Source organism: Vombatus ursinus, unplaced genomic scaffold (genome assembly GCF_900497805.2).
Source record: "Vombatus ursinus unplaced genomic scaffold, bare-nosed wombat genome assembly UNPS02009062.1, whole genome shotgun sequence".
NCBI lineage: Eukaryota > Metazoa > Chordata > Mammalia > Diprotodontia > Vombatidae > Vombatus > Vombatus ursinus.
This window is the reverse complement of record NW_020948840.1, coordinates 2,952,289-2,972,457: the sequence shown is the minus strand read 5'-3', so window position 1 is coordinate 2,972,457 and position 20,169 is coordinate 2,952,289. Positions and strand designations below refer to the sequence as shown.

The following is a 20,169-nucleotide window of genomic DNA, read 5'->3' as shown; positions in this document are numbered from 1 at the left end:
GGGGATAGATTTTTGGGCCTGGTGTTAGGAAGACCTAAGTTCAAATCTAGCCTCACTTACTTGATGTGTGACCCTGGGCAAGTCATATAACACTGTATGCCTCAGTTTCCTCACCTATGTAAAATGAAAAGGAGGAAATACAAACTACTCCAGTATCTTTGCCAGGAAAACCCCAAATGGAGTCATGAAGAATTGGACATGACTGAAATAACTGAACGTCAACAACAGTGTTCTCTTTATTTGCTTTGTTGATCCCTGGTTGGGCTATCAGAATGATTTTTACCTCATAAACAGAGCTTGGTAAAGTGCCTTCTCTATATGTTTTCAAGAACCATTTATAAACCATAGAGCTTAGCTATCTTTTAAATATTTAATAAGATTACAAATCCATTTGGTCTGGGGATCTTCATTCTTTGGTAGTTAAATTATGACTTGCTTTATTTTTTTTGATGAGGAGGATTATTGAGGATCTCTTCTTCCTGTCTGGTTAATTTGGGATTTTACATTTTTAATTCATCCATTTTAGTTTTAATTCTCATGTATCCAGCAAACTCTAAGAATTTATCAATATAAGTATTCTTTCCAATTATATAGACAATAAACTATACATGCTTGACTTTCATGTGGGAATATTGACCATTTCCTTCTATAGAATTACCACAGGGAGAAGGAGACTGGTCAACAAACTGTTTTTTTTCCCTTGATATCATATGAATATGAAGGAAGCATAGAGGCCTCAATCTTGCCATGTGATCAATCTATCTTCTTTTTCAATCAGAACTTTGATTGATGGTACCTTTTCTTCCAACTCTCCTTCATAATTCTGTAGTTGGTAGCTATAATAGTATATATTAGACATATACTCATACCCATTGCATGCCATTCTATTATCATATGGACAATTTCAAATAATTAGAAAACTATTTTAGCCACATAACAATATGGATTGAATAAAAATATTAAAATTATAGCTCTTTTAATTGGGTATATGGATCTCTGATAACTTTCTTTACTTCTCTATTTGTTACACATTCAGCATGTTCATTTTTATGTTATCAATTTGGTTTTCCTCTATTTTTGTTAAATTTGTGCTAGCATTTTATCAATTTTATAAATCTTTGCACAAAATATTTCAATTCTTTCTTTTCTGTATGATATTCTTATGTTTTAAATTTTATTTATTTTGGTTTTCATTTTCTAAATCAATTATTTTTACTTGTTTGGATTGATACTTTGTGGATTTTCTAGTTATTCAAACCTTTGTGCACAAGTTAATAGTCTTTTATTTTTTCTTGCTATGTTGTTAGTTAAAGAAATGCTTTAGCTGTAGTCCAAAAATTGGTGTTCTGTTTCACTGCTATCAGTCTCATAATGACTTTTTAATATTTATAATATAATTAGTGGTTAGTTCATTGAGCCATTCATTGTTTTGAATATCATTACCTAACTACCAAAACATTTTTATATGTATCTATATAACCAAATTTAATCATGTAAATTATTACAGTGCAAACAAGTATTATGCATTAGACAAGAGTTACAAACATGTAAACAGGCCAATTGATGAAAAAGGATCCATACAACCTGCACTTAGCCTACAATGATTAGTCCCCCTTAGCCCTTGATTTATCCAAGAGTCAGCAAACCAAAGCTTGAGGCCAAATCTGGCCCTTCCGTGAGCTAAAAAAAATTTTATGTTTAAATGCAATAAAAATTCATTTTAAAATGTAAAAACCATTCTTAGCTTGACTTAACAAAAGCAGGCCTGTGGGCTAGATTTGGCAGACAACATATACATGTATAATTATGTCCAGAATATATGCAAAATTAATTCAAGGTAGTTTGAGGAGAGAGAAAATTTTCAGCTAGTAAGATCAGAAAAAGTTTCACATAGAAAACAGTATTTGAAAACAAACAAACAAACAAATGATTGTTTGAAAAGTAGTGTTTGCAACCTGGGTTGCAAAAGGAAGAGGTGAGGAGGCATTTCAGGGAAGGGAGATAGTTAGTGGAAAGACAGAGACAGGAAAAAAGAGAATTCTATTTAAATAATGGTGAGACTAGTATCTCTAGACCACAGAATCTATGAAGAGTATTGTGTTAAAAATAACTGGAAAAATAGGAAGAGGTCCAGTTGTAAAGGATGCCAGAGTCAAATTCAGAGTTACCAGCAAGCCACTGGAGCTTACTGGGATGGGCGAGGAGTATGACATAATCAAATCTGTATTTGTTGACTGAGTGGAAGATGGACTAAAATAGGGGAGTACTTTAGGTAGGAGACCATATAGAAAGCTAGCATAATAGTCCACTGATACATGAAAAGGTCTTGAAATTTATGGTGGCTATATGATTAGAGAGGAGACAGATATGAGAAATGTTATGGAAATAACAACAAAATTGGTCAACTAATTGTATATAAGGGGTGAGTGAGAGTGAAGAGCAAAACATGGCCAACTTGGCTTTCAGATGGATGGTGAAGCTCTAGATGATAATAGGAAGTTCACAACAGGTAGGCTTGGGGAAAACAATAAAGAGGTTTCTTTTGGAAATGCTGACTTTGTGACGTCTATGGGATATTCAATTTGAAATGTTCAACAAGAAAATCTTAGTGTGGAACTGGAGCACAAGGGAGACTAAGGCTTTATCTGAAAACCAAAGATGGTAATTGCTATAAGGGATGATAAGATAGCCTTTGAAAAGAGGAAAAAGTTCAGGGAAGAACTGTAGGTACGCTCACAATTAGAAAGTGTGAAATGAATGATGATTTATCATAGAAGACTAAAAAGTCCTAGTCATACTAGGACTAGTAGGAGAACCAAAAGAAAGCAATGTCATAAAAATCACAAGAGGAGAAATTATCTGGGAGGAGAGTGTAGTCAATAGTGTAAGATATTGTAGAAAGGTTAAAGAAGAGGACTAAGAAAGAGGCCACTAGACTTTGATAACTTTGCAGACAGCTATTTCAGTTGAGTGACAAGGGCAGAAATCATATTGCAGAGAGTTTAGAAAGAGTCAGAGGAGAGGAAGTTGAGGCACTGAGTGTAGATAACTTATTCAATGATTTCAGCTAAGAAATAGAGGAGAGATATAGGTCTATAGCTAGGAAAGATACTAGGATGTAGTAAGGTTTTTTTTTTGTTTTTAAGAATAAGAAAATGAGGTCATGTATCCTTAAATAAGAAAGGAATATAACAGACACAGAAAATTAAAACGGAAAAAGATAGACACCTTCTTTTCTGTGTACATGAAGTCAGGGTTCCGGAAAGTATATCAACAACTTTTAACAGAGCTACACTCAGAAAAGCTTCCATTTTTATATTCCACATCTGTCAAACTCTCTTAAAGTGGTCAATTATCAGAAGTTCAGCATATTTATAAGCACATCAGCTCTATTATCTGAGTGGAAGGAGAATAATAAGGCTAACCCAGTATTGTCTGTGAGATAGGTGTCTGGGTACAATAGGATATTTTTCAACTCACTGACTTTAAAGTAAGAAACTCTCAATGTATTCTAGCATCACAGATTTAGAATACTCCTGAATCATTTGGGATACAAATCCACTGAGCTTCTGGTTACAGGAAATTGAGGAATCTGTGGAATGGAACTCTGGAACATGACCTTGATAAACAGTTTTTTCCCCATTGGAATTCTCCAGGATAGTAGATTCCATGAACTCATCTGTGTCATGATCATATTTCTTTATCTGGTGGCCATCGCCAGTAATGGTCTCTTGCTGTTGTTGATTGCCATGGACACCCGGCTCCATGTGCCCATGTACTTCATGCTCAGCCAGCTCTCACTTCTGGATTTGCTCTTCACATCAGTTGTTGCCCCCAAAACATTGGTAGATTACCTAAGTGAACAAAACACCATCTCCTTTACAGGCTGTGGGCTTCAGATGTTCCTGGCACTGACACTTGGGAGTGCAGAAGATATTCTGTTAGCTTTCATGGCATATGACCGCTATGTGGCCATTCGACATCCCTTGAACTATATGGTAATTATGAAACCAAAGGTTTGCTGGTCCATGGTGGCCACATCTTGGCTTTTGGCATCACTGAATGCCCTTATACACACCATCTACACCATGCACTTCCCTTTCTGTAGAAACCAAGAGATTCACCATCTGCTCTGTGAGATCCCTCCACTGCTGAAGCTGGCATGTGCTGACACTTCACAGTACAAGTTCATTTTGTACACGACAGGTGTGACCTTCCTCCTGATGCCCCTCTCTGCCATCTTTGCCTCCTATACATTAGTCTTGTCTGCTGTGTTCCACATGCCCTCAGCACAGGGAAGACAGAAAGCTCTCTTTACCTGTTCATCCCACCTGACAGTTGTTGGGCTGTACTATGGAGCTGCCATGGTCATGTATGTCCTGCCCAGTGCCTACCACAGCCCTCAGCAAGACAATATTGTCTCATTGTTCTACACCATTGTCACTCCAGCCCTGAATCCCCTAATCTACAGCCTGAGGAACAAAGATGTGCTGGGGGCCCTGAAGAAGGTTATAGGGAAAGGCCCCTCAGGACAGAGATTTTAGTACCTGAGAAACCTGAAGAAGACTTTGTTCTAAAATTCTAAATAGAATTTTGTTATTATTGCTTTTAGTTCAGTAAAGTATGCTGTTGACACTTTGCCATAGCATTAAATTTGTATATTAATTTAGATGTTACTTTCATTCATTTTTGGTGCTTGGTAGCTTAATTCTCAATCTACTGACCTGTCATCGAGACCATGATGCTCTGTATCCAGTTGACTGCCAGCCCTTGAGTATATGGTTTCTCTATTGTTGTAATCAAGGTCAACTACATCTTACCTGTCACTTTCTGTGGCAACAATGTCTTCAACTACATTTTCTGTGCTGTTTCTTCCTTCTTCAAACTGGCCTAAAAGAAGCATGTGATGGATTCATAGAAGACTTCATACTAGCTATTATCTATTTGTCCTCCTTCTGAGCTACTATGCTTTTCTATGACTTCTTCATCTCTACTATCCCACAAATGCTGGGTAGTGCACTGTCTTTTTCACTGATGTCACCCACTTCACTTTGTCAGTTATCTGCTATAAGACTATAATGCTCATGTATGTTCAGTCTTTTGCCATTTCCTCATTCAACTCCAACAAATTTATCCCAGTCACAAAATAACTAAAGTTACCAGCAGCAAATTTATAAATCACCAAGTGACACCAAGCTTTTAAAATGGAAATTGATGTTTCTTCTTCACAATTTTTTCCAATAATTGAGAAAGTACCTTACCAAATTTCTTTTAGGGAATCAAAAATCTCCTCCACCAAACTTTAAATAACCACTTTGCTTTTGTTAGTCTTTCATTTTCAAAGAGGACCTATGACATCACGGGGTGATGTCTTGTCTTGCTTGTGAATTGGTTTTAAGTGAGAGAGAATTGCACAAAGTCCTCAACCTCATTCTCTCTTTCAGAATCATTAAAGTCCAGTGGCAAGACAAAAGTCAGGATGACTAGTGATGGTCTGAGATGCAGTGTACAGCCTTGGTGTTTTCGACGTCTAACCAAACTAAACACTTCAGACTACCTATTTTAGCTGCCTTTGTGGCTTTTGGAACAGATTATCCTCATCCACTCATTCCACTGGGAGAAGTCTTCATAGGGGTCCATTGGTTAGCCTCAACCTGGTTTACTTGTCTGCTGAGATGGTTTACTTGGGTGTGGCTTCTGCTCATGTTACAACTTCTTGAAGTAAAAGATAAGAGTTGAGTACCAGGTGGACAGCAAAAGTAGATGAACAGCCCTCAAAAGGGCTCAGCAAGCCCTTACACCAGAGGTACTACTGGTACCCTCTACTACTACCTTATGACCTTCAACAAGCCACTTAAATTGGGAAATATCAGAAATGGGAAATATCAGAAGACTTCTACCATTCTTTTCAATTGTAAATCTATGAACCTTTGAGGTTTAGTGTCTAACTTTTTTTTGGGGGGGTGAAGCTATTGAGATGTGCATAGTATAATAGAAATAATATCTGAGTTGTATTAAAAAGACCTGAATTCCAAGACCTGACATTTGATACTTTTGTGACCTTGGCCAAATCACTTCACGTTTCTTTTTTGGGTGGAATTTTAATTTATTTTATTTTTAATTTATGGGATAAAATAAGCATTTCCATAACTTAGCATAATTAAAATATTATTGCACATGAAACTGCAAATCTGTTATGTACAAGTTGTTATTTCATTTAAATATGTAATAAAACTATCATGTAAATTTTTTTCTTCCCTCCACCCCCACCCTAAAGATGGCTACCATTAGACATACACCTTTTATATATGTGTGTGTATGCACACTCATACATATACATGTAAAATGATTCTATACATACTTCTATTTATCAGTTCTTTCTCTAGGTGTAGATAGCTTCTTCTTTCATATGCTCATTGTAGTTAATTTGGGTATTTAAAATAGTCAAAATGACCTATTCACTAAATGATATTGCTGTTTCATGCTGTATAGTTCCCTCAACTAAACAAATTTAAAACCATCTGTAACTTAATAAAAGATCTTTTAGAATTCCTATGGTTGAAAAATCCATTGCCTTGCAACCAACCTGGTGTTAAGGTTTTCTTAAATGCATTAGGAATCCAAAAAATTCATGTGACTCTCTTTGTTGAGATATTTGCTTTATTGTGCTGGTCTGCAGCTGAACCTGCAATATTTCTGAGGTATGCCTGTATTATAATGATGTTAGCAGTGTGGGAGGTAGTAAAGGAACATATATGGGGGATGAGAAAGTAAAAAAACACAAGCTTAGATGAAAGATTGGATATATATGGTGTCTAGAATGACACTGAGGTTGGGAACTTGGGAGACAGGGATGATAATAGTTTCTTCAGCAGTTGGAAAAAAGGGAAGGTTTTTAGGGAGAAAGATAATGAGTTCTGTTTTGGACATGTTGATTTTAAGAAGACTATGGTACATCCAACCTAAGTTATTCAAAAGCTGCTGGTAAGGGGAGATTGGAACTTTAAAAAAGGATAGGGATAGATATATAGATCTGAGAATCATCTGCACAGAGATGTTATTTTGTTTTTTGTTTTGTTTATTTTTGCTAGGCAATTAGGGTGAGTGACTTGCCCAGGGTTACACAGCTAGTAAGTGTCTGAGGCCAGATTTGAACTCAGGTCCTTCTGACTCCAGGGCCAGTGCTCTACCCACTGCACCACTTAGCTGCCCCCAGCGATATTATTTTGAACCCATGTGACTTGATGAGGCCCAAAATTGAGATAATATAAAAATAAAAGGAAAAGTGCTGTCCAGCATAGAGCTTGGGGGAATGCCCATTGCACTAATTTGTACTTCTTCCAAAGTTGAGAAAAAAAACAACATGTATAAAGAATGCAGTATACTTCCCCCCAACCCTCAAAGTGAAAGTATTGAAGGACTGCCTCTCTGATCTTCAACTTATTAGGGTAAATGGAGAGCTTTGAAACAATAAATGAAGGAGGGCAGCTAGGTGGCACAGTGGATAGAGCACCATCCCTGAAGTCAGGAGGACCTGAGTTCAAATATGGCCTCAGACACATAACATTTACTAGCTGTGTGACCCTGGGCAAGTCACTTAACCCCAATTGCCTCACCAAAAAAAATAATAATAATAAATTTTTAAAAATAAGAAAACATTTCTTTAAAAAAAGAATAAATGAAGGAAATATTTAAAAAGAAAAACAGAGGAAAAAGAAGAGCACTGAGAATCTCTTCAATGAAAGCTACTGGCACAGGTTTGTGATTTTAAGGAAATACTTTATGTTATCAATCCCTTCCCCAACTCCTGTCCAATCTGCTTTGAGCTACTTTCATTGATTCATTAACAGGTAATTTGTTTTATGCTAGGCAGATGAAGCTTATGTCTTTGAAGAAGATAATACCAACAATAATATCAAATATAATAATCTTGTTATTATTATCATAGCTGGCATTTATATAGTGCTTTCAGGTTTTCAAAGTGCTTTACATTTATTATTTAGTCCTCACAACCCAGCAATGTAAATGCTTCTGTTATTCCCATTCTATAGATAAGGAGAATTAAGTGACTTTCCCAAAGTCAAACAACTAGTTTGTGTCTAAGGTTGGATTCTAACTCAGGATATCTTGATTCCAGATCCAATGGTCCTGTGATTGTCCCTGAAGGACATTCTACCGACCTTCTAAGAGGGGAGATGCAACAGGTTTGACCTAGCAGGGAAACTTGCTCCAGGCTATACAATATAGTGGTATTACAAAGTCAGGAATAACAAAAAAGTGAGACTTGGATTCTTTAAAACTACTTTATGGATCCACTTAACACCCATTAGCAGCTATGGGAAGGATTTTTACAGTGTATAGCACAGCTAAATACAAACTTCTCCAAGAAATTCAGGAAGTTCTATTTGCTGAATATGAACAGTACATCCTTCCAATTCCCATAATGATCTCAGGCATCTAACTTTCCCTCCTAACCCCAACTCCTAAATCTCACTCAAGCAATTATCTAGGCCTACCTCTATTTTTATACTTTGACAGGTCTGTATTCTCATTGATGTAGGAAAGTAACCAACTTATTTTTAATTCTTCTGTAAATCTTGGGCAGAAGGTTTAATTGTTTCTTTGCTTGTTTTTTAAATTTCTTGACATTGCATAGACATCAGTGCAGCAATGTCTACAGGTTATTCCTTGCTGTCACTTTGTGACTACCCATATTTTTTCCTCCTTATAGCACCTTTTACACTCTGTCTTCTGAATAGTTCTCCATTTCTAGCATGGAGCTTCCTGTTTATGCCCAATACACTGTTCTCTATTGCTCAATGGTGTGACCCTCAACTTTACTTGATAAAAGTAAAAACTCATTAACATATGGCCAAAAGTGAATTTCCCCTGGAAATAGTGAATTTATACTTCCTTGACATTTTCAAGTAGAGGCTGAATGGACTTGTGGGAGAAATTATTATACAGGATATGCTGTTCACATAGATGACTGTTGAACTATTATTTGTGGTCTTTGAAAATCATGAAGATTGAGAGAAGTGTCCCAAGACTGGAGAGGGTCAAATTTTATGTTAGTTTTCAAAATTGGAAAAGTCTATTTCCCAAGCTATAGGCTGCTAATTTTGACTACTATTCCTTAAAAAAAAAAATTATAGAATACATTATGAAGTGTGAGTTTTGTTACCTGGGCACAATTATTACCAGGAAGTAATGAAGTAAATATTTTTTACCCCTCTAGAATTTTCCTCATGTTATCCCTTCTGTAAATGCCTCTCACATCCCGAATGACCTCAAGTATACAATACAGTAGTGTTAAAGGAAGAATAAAAGGGGAAATTTGATTATGATGCTGATGAGACATTCCAGACAAGTGGGAATTTGCTAGCTACTACCTCTCAGCTGGAAGATCAAGCAAAGACCTGTAAGGTTCTACAATTCTTGACCTAAAGGGCCTTTCTCTAGCAACTTCTTCAGGGCTCCCAGTACGTCCTTGTTCCTCAGGCTATAGATCAGGGGGTTCAGGGCTGGAGTAACAATGGTATAGAACACAGAGATGATATTGTCCTGCTGAGGGCTGTGGTAAGCACTGGGCAGGACATACATCAACACAACAGCTCCATAGTAGAGCCCGACCACTGTCAGATGGGATGAGCAAGTAAAGAGAGCTTTCTGTCTCCCCTGTGCTGAGGACATGTGGAACACAATAGTCAAAACTAGAATATAGGAGGTAATGATAGCAGAGAGGGGGATGATGAGGAATGCCACACCCATTGTGTATACCATGAACTGGTACTTTGTGGTATCAGCACATGCCAGCTTCAGCAAAGGAGGGATCTCACAGAGCAGGTGGCTTATCTCTCGGGTTCCACAGAAGGGGAAGTGCATAGTGTATATGGTGTGCACAAGGGCATTCATGGATGCCAAGAGCCAGGATGTGGCCACCATGGACCAGCAAACTTTTGGTCTCATGAAGACCATATACTTTAGGGGATGTTGAATGGCTACATAACGGTCATAAGCCATGAAGGCTAACAGGATATCTTCAGCACCTCCAATTATCAGTATCAGAAATATCTGAAATCCACAGCCTGAAAAAGAGATGATGCTCTGTCCATGCAAGTAATCCACAACTGTTTTGGGGGAAACGACAGTTGTAAAGAGCAGATCCATAAGTGAGAGCTGGCTGAGCAAGAAGTACATAGGTACATGGAGCTGCTTGTCCAAAGCAATCAACAGGAGCAGGAGGCCATTGCTGGTCACAGCCACCAGGTAGAGGAATGTGATTGTGGCACAAACCAGTCCAGGATACTTACTGGACTGGAGAATTCCAATGAGGAAGAAACTGTTCTCCAAAGTGTTGTTCCAGAGCTCCATTGCACAGGCTCTTTTTTTCCTGGATCAAAACAGAGAAATGAGTACAAAGAACCAATAAATCCAGGAATACTATAAATGTGTGATGTTACAGGCCATGAGAAGTCTAGTAGGTGGCAAGTCAATAAGGTGAGAGCCTTCCCATTGGCCAACTGGATTCATGGAAACAATTATTGAGCTTACTTTCTGATAAAAGTATTTCCTCTCCAACAACTGACAAAGATGATCATCAAATTGAGCAAAATAAAGGGTGATAAATTAATATAAAATAAGTGCATACATATAAACCTCTCAAGAGAACTATTTTAGAGGACAAACCCATATAAAATCTATTAAACTGTTTGGAGTCAGTCATGTGATGGGATAATTCTTTTACATTTTCTTCATAATTTTATTTTTTCTTGGACTTTTAAATTCTTGCTTGCATTTGTAAGTTTTGTTGTTTTCTGCCTAAAATAATTGATTTATAGAGATAATATATATATATAAAATTATGAAGGTCAAGTGGGAAGGGATAGTAGGATGAATTTTGAAGAAGAGTAGTTATGAGAAGAAAACTGAATGGATATAATTAGGATTCTATTTGTTTCTGTCCAGCAAAGTTATGAATTTATGTTTGTGTGTTGCATCCCTTTTATTTTGTTTTTCTTTCCCCCAAAACTCAAATGGTAGGAATTTGAGGATGGAAGAGGGAGAGAGACAGTTGTGAGAGAAAGAGGTACTGAAGTTAAGGGTCAGAAAAAAGGACAAGTGATGGCAACATCCTTTTTGCTGGTGCTTTCTGACAAGCCTACTCGTTCTGCTTCATGATGAACCCATGGTTCAAAAAGGTTGAATATCTCTTGATAATGACAAGACAGGCAGGACTGAGTTCCATGCCCAGTGTATGAGCAGGGACCCCCAAGTTCACCTAGAGCACAAATCTATAACCTCCATATTTCCACCTCTTCCTCTAGAGCAGTTTTTTTTGCATTAAATGGTTTGCTAACATCTTGGGTATTTGTGGCAATTGTCCAATGGTCTCACACTAAAAATTCTGTAAAGGCTCTTTAAGCAAATAATAATTGGGCAATTTTGTTCCAAATATATTTTTCTCCTGTGGCAACAAGTATGTGTATGTTTGAACTTTTATAAGTTTGCTTCTGTAGTGATTCAAAACTGTTTTGATTATGTTCACAACAATTTTGGTAGTTTTTTTTTTTGTGCAGCAATTATCTCAAATTCAACTCCTTCTGACTAAATACAACATTTCTTCCCATTTCACAACTTGTCATCAAATTATTTCCAAACCACCACAAGGATTAAACAACTTTCAAATCATTATTTATTTAGCTAAAGATATTGTTTATATTAAAAAAATTTACAAAATAAATTAAATATTAAGTTCTATAAATAATAGCATTCCTAGATTACTTTTAAGTTTTACAGAATGCTTCATATAATTTATTCTTAATTATTTTATAAACATAATTTTATATTTAAAGTTTTCAAATTACAGGTAGAATACACTTTTATAATTTATGAACATAATTATATAGTGTGAATTTTAATTTGGAGTTTGGGGAAAAAGGTTATTGTACTTATTGTAAGCACTTAATGAATATTTTGAGTAGCATATTAAATTACCCCAGTGATTTACAACCCATTTTGCTGTTGTTGCTGTTGTTGTTGAAAGGGTTTGCAGAACAAAATACCTTGGGAACTACTATTCTGGAGCATTGAGCATTGAGTGGGCATTATTTTCTTCCCTAACAGGGAAGTTAAAAAATTCAAACCATGTGTGTTCTAGAACGTCTTTGTCCAGATTGATCCTTTTTCTGGGAGTTTGTGGGGAGGCTTCTAGGGTTTAAGAGAGAGAGCAGCAGTGTTGCAGTTGCTCAGTAAACTGAAACATTTTAATTATGTATTGCAATATTATTAAATACTCTTTTTGTGTGTATGTGTGTATACACACACACACACACATACACACACACTCAAGCATACACGTACACACACAATGTTTCTATGGAGAATCAACTCCATTGTGCAAAGTTCCCTTGACTAATGTTCAATAAAATATAGCTAGATCAAGCAAAGAAGGCAGAATTGCAGGGGTGAAGTAGAAAAGTCCACCAATTTTTATTGGATGGGTCCAAAGATCTACACACTTCTCCACAATGAGTTGATTAGCTGCCCTATGAGTAGAACTATTGTTGAAAGAAAAAAAAAGTCTGACTCTCTGTAAACCAAAGAAACCATTGGACTTACTAAAATCTTCTATCCACAGGTCGTGTACAATTTTCAAGTCTAAGTGGCTACCAATAACACCTCTGGCTACTTCTATGTGAAGTATTAAGATATAGAATTGTTATAAGAGAAACACAATTTGAATCTGTATCTAATTAAGCAAATTGCTTTCTGCTTACACATCAGGTTCTCTTTGATTCTGTTTGCATAAAATCCAGGAAAGAATATATTAATTGCAAATGGAAGGTAGTTGAGAAGATTGCATCATTCTATTTACAGAAAAATTGGAAGGCTCACCTTGATAAATTAAGTATCACTCAGGAGGCCATCCCTAGCCCAATAATCCCTCAGATCAGTATGTGTGTGTGTTAGTATACATATATATAAGTATATATGTATGTATATATACACATATACATATATGTATGTATGTATAGTAAACAGATAGCTTTCCACAAAATTTAGTCACCAGATTTGTCTAAGAAACTTAACACCCCAAAATTTAAAGGACTGGGATAGACTAATTTTACAGTGACTTTCTGGGAGTATGGCATGTTTGTGTTTCTACCAGTACAAAATAGCAGCTATGTAGCACATTTATAGGTTGCACTCTATTCTGAAAGAGGTGAAAGTGCTAGGGGAATGTATCTCTACTTTCAAATTTAATGATAATAAAGTGTTCTTTGAAATAATAGCAGTGGATTTATTATCCAAATATTGTTTGTGAATCATAGATATTCAGCATAGATGTGGTAAACTATAGGTACATAACAAGTTATATATTTAGAGAAAAAGGAAATGCTTTTATTTCTTAGAAAAGAGCACTGCTTCAAGGAAAGAAAGAAAACATCTGAGGAAGGAAATATAAGTTCTAATCTGTACTGGGAGATTTGAGAATAGAATAGCATTGCAAAGAAGAGAAGAATCACTTAACATTTAGAGCTAAATAATAGATTTTAAACTGAAAAAGGAGGGAACAGAAGGAAAGTGTTGGCATAGATCTACTAATATGGTTGCCATAAAATGAAACTAAGTCCAATGTATTAATAACTGAAGAAAAGAGTATCTCTCAGGAGAAAAGAATCAAATAAGGAATCCAGCAATTAAAAAGGGCCTAAAATGTCTATATACATTAAGCACAAAGAATGGATAATAAACTGGGCAAAATAGATTCCAACTCATGAAGAAAATTTGAGCTTGTCAGTTCAGTTGAGATTATGTCAGATTAAGTATTTATGATGAGTATGTTTTTGGAAGTGTACACCATATTCACAATGAACAGAAGAGTTAAAAGAGGCAGGGAAAAAGCATTGCATATTAAGAAGATACATCCATATAAAGATATGTAATATCCTGGGGGCTAGGGAGAGTGAATATGGTATAGAACACCTAGGTGAGGATCATTAAAAGGGAATCAGAGCTGACATTGTTGTGGGGATATAATTCTAATAAACTAAACAGAAGGAATAATTTAGACAAAAAGTTTGGGAATCAGATCACAAACATTGCATGGTGGTATGGTATGATGTTAGAGTTAAAGGGAACTTAAAATACCTGGATGTTGGAAGAGGATGTCTGCCAAAACCAAACAGTTGAGATATTTATGGTTTGATTAAATGAAAATTTTTCTTCTTTAAATGGCAGAGGAATCAACAAGGATCTGACAATTGATTGACTTTGCTGGGCCTGATTTTGACTAATAATGAGGTAATAATTACTCAAGTAGAAATTATGGGAATTTTAGGGATGAATGACTACTCTATCATGAAGTTTGTGATGGAGAAGGAAAGAAATATCATGAATACTATGATTTGTTCCACATATTTTAGGAAAGAAGGATAGGTAAGATTTAATGGCTTAATATATCAATATTAAACTGCTAGTTGGTGTAGTTGATTGACTTGTTGTTTGGAAGATCTGAGTTCAAATTGCGCAACAGACATTTAAAATTTTGCAGCCCCAGATAAGTCACTTAACTCTCTTAGTCTCAATTTCCTCATCCATAACATGGTAATGATAATAGTACCTACCTCACAGGGTTGATGACAGGATCAAAGGAGGTAATATGTGTGTGTCTATATTTATACACATAGATATGGATACACAGGTATATAACACTTTATAAATCATAAAGTGTCACATAAATGCAAACTATGATGATGGTGAGAATGATGTTGATGATTTCAAGGACTATTGGCTTTAGTGGGATGTAACACTGCCAAGATCAAGTACATGATCATTTTTTTTGGTGGCTTAAGTGGGATGGAGAAGTACATTAAGTGAAATGAGTATGTTGAAGAACAGGGAGGTTAGGGTGGTTGAGAGAGTATCAATACATCTGTCAACATCCTTTAGTAGGGGAGAAAGACTAAAAGTCAGGCACTGAACTCATTCTGGAAAGAGAGGAAGTGTTTTGGACATCATTTGCCAATAGTTACCAGAATTTTGATTGGGTGGTAGATGTGGTTTGAATGAACCTCAGAGAAGAGATTACTGAGTCAGGGAAGTAAAGGAGATATGGGTCTCATTGAGAACTAGAAGATGGAAAGAGTGGGAAAGGAAAATCTTAAAGATAAAAGCTAGTTAGTTACCTATGGAGCAGTATTCCAGAGGACACAGTAGAAGGGATGGGTAACGAGTGGAAAATTGAGAAGATGGGTTTGGGTGGGTGGGAATAAGGGATTGGACAATGGAGTACCAAAAGCAGGGTTTGAATGATAACAGGGGTGGTTGTGGTTCAGAATGGAAAGGGGAATGTGTTAATTGTGAAGGAATGAGTGTAGGGAGGTTGTCATTGTCCATAGGGGTTTAACTTTAGGGTGAAGTCTTCTCAAAGCCTGAGGCAGTTCAGGTGACAACAAGTGCTGGGAGGTGAAGCAATGGTGTTATTCCTCTTCCCCCCAAGTCCAGAGACCTGGCTGGAGAAATGATGACATGTTCTCTTTTCTTCTCAGAAGGGTGGAGACTGGTTTACAAATGGAATTATGAAATGATGACAAAGATGATAATGAATGATTTGTTTTAATGTATGTATGAATAAGATGTGGAGAAGGAAATCTAAAATAAGGAAAATTAGCATGACATAAGGGAATGGAAGAGAGTAAAATGGAGTTCATTCTATCTACATGTAATTTACTAGGTGACACAATGGATATAGCCCTGCACTTGGAGGAAAGAAGACCTGAATCTGAATTCTACCTCAGAGACTTACTAGTTTAAATGTAACCTTGGGCAAGTCATTTAACCGCTCTCTGCCTCACTTTCCTCAACTGTTGTTGTTCAGTCATTTTCAGTCATGTCCAATTCTTTGTGATCCTTTTTGGGGTTTTCTTGGCAGAGATAGTGGAATGGTTTGCCATTTCCTTCTCCAATTCATTTTACAGATGAGGAAACTGAGGCAAATAGAGTTGAGTGACTTGCCAGGTTCACATACTTAGTAAATGTCTGAAGCCAGATTTGAACTCCAGTCTTCCTGACTCCAGCCTGGCATCTATCCACTGTGCCACCTAGCTGCTTCCTCATCTGTAGAGTTGGGATAATAATAGCACATACCTCACAAACTGTGTGAGGATAAAATGAGTTAAATTATGTAAAGTGCTTTGAAAGCATTAAAAAACCCATATAAATAGTAGCTGTTGTTTGTCCAGTTAATATTTGTATTTGTTCTATTGTTATTCAGTTTACCCTCATGTTACAGCAGTATTGTCATATATGGTTTCTAACCTATTGCTTTGCTGCCAATTGGAATGATATTGCTCTAATTTGAATACCAATAGGAGTTACTTACTAGGAGGTAGTAAGTAACATGGGAAGAGGGAACCCTACTCACTACCTGTGTGCCCTGGAGCAAGTTGATTATCCTCTATAGTCCTGAGTTTCTTCTAATTAAAATGAGGGCTTTTGGTTAGTTGAGCTGTAAATCTATGATCCTAATAATTAAGGAGTGGATTTATTCTTAGAGTCCTCACATACCTATACAAACCTCATTTGAGAATATATTCAATTCTAAGGAGAAAAGGAAGTTATATATGAAAATCATATCTGTATTTTTTGTCTTCTTCTGCCCCTCCACACCTTACCAGAGGAAGGACAATAGTCAGGAGAGGGGAAAAAAGGAGACATCTCTGGAAACAGAAATGTCCTAGAACATATTTCTGATCTCCAATTTGGAGTGGGAGAGTGATGGTGGTTTGGAGCAGGGGGAGACTGGGAAAATGGATTTTCAAAGACTGAAGTATATTTAATGGGAGTGTAGTATTATAGATATAACACCGGCTTATGTGCCAGAGGCCATTTGGGGGCTTCAGAAGTCATCAGAGACTCTTATATTTAGGCTGTGCACGAGATAGAAAGTGACCGATATCAATAGTGGGCCAATTGTGACGTCTACACGTGATCAGGAAAAAGCAAAATCTTGGAGTGAGTGACAACCTCAAGTCCAAGTAGAAGCTAAAGATAGAATGCTGAGGCCTCCTGAGGTAGTATCCAGATTGTGGTAACATTTAGCAGAAGGTTTGAGAAAATTAAGATTGAAAAAAAAAAAACCTTCCTTTAACTTCTTTCCTCATATTTTTTTCTTTGCATACTTCACTTTTGTTCAGTTTATTGGCCAAAATTGGACTTACCTATTGCACAAAGACAATAGGCTTCTCTTAAGAGAAATTATAATTACAAGGCCTTAAATATCTAATGTAAATTGCCAGATATAAGAAGACAGTCTCTTGGAGATGGTTTTGACCATTAGTTAACACCAGAAGCTGTCTTGGGGGGTAGCAGAGACTAGAGGATTTCTATGGACATGGGGCTCTGTGTGGGTACTGAGTTGAAGAAACTGTTTCCCAAAAATAAAAATTATTAAATATTCCAGTTTGGTTATCTTGGGAGGATGTGGTGTGAGTGGTTTTGATAGACCTTGGTGAAATACAGTCCAAGGGCTTGGTTACAGAAGGAAACACTGTTGTAGATGTCAGAAACTAAGGTACTTTAAATAGAGATATGGGTTCTAACATTGGATTTGAATATAACTCCCTGAGCGTCCTCACTGGTCCTCCTTTTTCCTCTCTTTAATAGGGCTATGCTTTATTGGTAAAATGTGTGAGTAAAGGAGAAACGATATATACACAGGTGTCAATGGCTTCTTCATTATTAGGAGCCTATACTATCATTCTTTCCTTAACTTGGGACAGAGAGTTTTAGATCCTATTTCCTTTCTGCCCCACTATGCTCCATTTCCTCTCCCTAAAGCAAATAAAGATTAAGATTCTGTGTGCCTCTCTGAGGCAGAACACATGGTTCCTCACTTACCTCTCATGGAGAAAATGGGTCAGTCTTCAATTCCACTGGCTCTTCTATGGTTAACTGAAAGCCTCAAATGATCAAGTGGAAACCTGTGGGGGAAAATTTATATTTTTCTACAGTGATGAATATGGGATGGGATTCCTGTGATGAGATGGTTAGGAGTGCATCCATTTTTGGTAATGTTTGGCTTCTCTGATGATTTAACTGGGCAGTTATGGTCACAGCACAGGAACAATACTAAGTTATCATACGCCCATTGCCTTTCTTTTTCTCCCATGAGTGAGGAAAGAGAAGAAGTTGTTTATCTTACCTAATTTTCCCTGAACCAGCCCCTCCTGGCCAGCAATGGAAAGCAAACAGAAATCTATAGCTCAAGGAGTTCAGAATTGGTCAAGGTTTGAGAGGAAAATGACATACAGTGGAAAGAACAGTAGGAGAAATGAAAAAAGAGTGTTAAAGAAGGATCTTTCAATATTCAGGTTTTATTGTCTTCTAGGAGGAATGAAAACAGTAAGAGCTGTATTCCTGGGGGAGTAGTTCTGCTGTCCCATCAGATACCTCCTCTTCAGATTGGATCTGTGCTTCAGCTCAGTTCAGATGGCATTCTTTGATCACCTGAGGTGACATCATCATGGACCTGCTGTTCCAGGGTCAGGGGTTTTAATGAGTCCCAGAGAGGACATTTCTTGACCTGATTCCCCTGACTAATTTACCTGCTAAGCAAGGGAACAACTCTGGTGTGTCCTGAGGGCTCTTCTTAAAAATTATACTCTGGGCTCTTCTCCAAATATGGGTCATGGAATTGAGTGGTGTTTATTTAGAAATATAATTTGTTCATCTTAAACTTGCATTCTTTGTGTGCTTTACAAATTGATCACTACTCTCTGTCTTGCTTTTTATCTCCTTTCACTTCTTTCTTTGCATATGGACTTGTTTTCATTTCTTAATATATGAAAACTGAATAGGAGAGTAAGCCTGAAACAGTTGCTAGAGTGCTGGTTTTGGAGTGAGAAAAACCTGGGTTCTGGACACTTCCTAATACATGCTGACTGAGTGATCCTAAAAAAGGCATGCAATTTCTTAGTGTCTCTGGTTCGTCACCAACACTAGAAATTGCAGAACAGGTGCTGATCTGCATTGGTAGATTAGTTTTTTCATTGGTAGATCATTTTACTAGTAAAGTTAAACATCTCATCCATTCTCTCCTCACAAAAAGCCTCTTTTAAAACACATAATGTTGTGATAAATATCCTACTTTTATTGTTATTTGTAATGCTGTCTGGGATGTGTATGTGCATGCATACTTGCATTTTGATGATGTTCAAGTATAACTTGTGTAATTTTGAAGGGTCTGCAAAATCTTTCATCAAGAGGCAAAATATTTATTATATTTGAAACATCTTAAATTTTTTCTGGACAGTGCTCCTTCTCTCTTTGCCTTCTCTTGCTTTATTCCCAAATGTGAAATGTGGAGCTTCTATAGACTCAGGAGAGTAATGTAAATGGAGTTACTGGAAAGTAGTTTGAAGTTTCAAGGTTTTGCCTGGCTATTGGCCAGGAAGTGAGTACTGTTCATAGAGGAGTCTGGGCGAGTATCACTACTTTCTAACATGGTGAGACTGTTCCCTTTTTTCCTTATGATCTTGATACTGAGGGAATACTTGATAACCTCTGAAAGTGGTAAAAATGATATAGAGAGCTAACTGGAAGCTGTTATTTCAAACTTTTTTAGGAGAGTCTAGAGAATAGCCTCTGGGAATTTTAATGTTACATCGTTTAATTTTTGTTCTATCCTATAAACGTGCTCTAACCAATGATGTCAGTGAATAGTTCTTTTTGCGGAGAGGGAGAAGTTGGGAGCTTGCATGAACCTGAAAAGGAAATTATCTTAACAAGAATGAAGTTAACTTGAGCCAAATAAATTGTAGTCTTTATAATTTTGACCCTAGATTAATAGATACTGAGCTCACTTCTAAGGCCCCCCACAAAGACGCTAGGTTGCTGCTTTTGTAAAGTTCTTATAGGCCCTTTTGCGAAAGAAGAAAGTAGGAACTGTTTGAGATGAGAATGTCACCTGGTGTTTTGCATAGAGAGAGTCCTCTGTATAGCTATCCCAGTCCCACTCTTAGAAATGCTTGTGTAGGGCTTGTTCATTTTTTATCTGCTTCTTGCTCCCTGCAGCTTATTTAAGTGAAATGCTGCTGTAGAAATGAGAACATATGTACCTAGCAGATACATCTATGCATACTTACATGTGTGTTTGTGTATGTT

General features: G+C 36.7%; 2 protein-coding genes across 2 annotated transcripts; one reads left to right on the top strand and one right to left on the bottom strand.

Annotated features, from left to right (window-relative positions):
• Positions 1-3,599: 3,599 nt before the first annotated feature.
• LOC114034728 (olfactory receptor 2AG1-like) lies at positions 3,600-4,544 on the top strand. The gene has a single exon (XM_027850512.1). It carries the CDS (start codon positions 3,600-3,602, stop codon positions 4,542-4,544), a length of 945 nt encoding a protein of 314 aa, XP_027706313.1.
• A 4,885-nt stretch (positions 4,545-9,429) lies between these two features.
• On the bottom strand, positions 9,430-10,374 carry LOC114034614 (olfactory receptor 2AG1-like). Its single transcript, XM_027850351.1, has one exon. The coding sequence runs from the start codon at positions 10,372-10,374 to the stop codon at positions 9,430-9,432; it is 945 nt and encodes a 314-aa protein (XP_027706152.1).
• Between the last annotated feature and the right edge of the window lie 9,795 nt (positions 10,375-20,169).

Coding starts and splice junctions, on each gene's coding strand:
- LOC114034728 (XM_027850512.1), top strand. CDS start 3,600: ATGGAACTCTGGAACATGACCTTGATAAACAGTTTTTTCCCCATTGGA.
- LOC114034614 (XM_027850351.1), bottom strand. CDS start 10,374: ATGGAGCTCTGGAACAACACTTTGGAGAACAGTTTCTTCCTCATTGGA.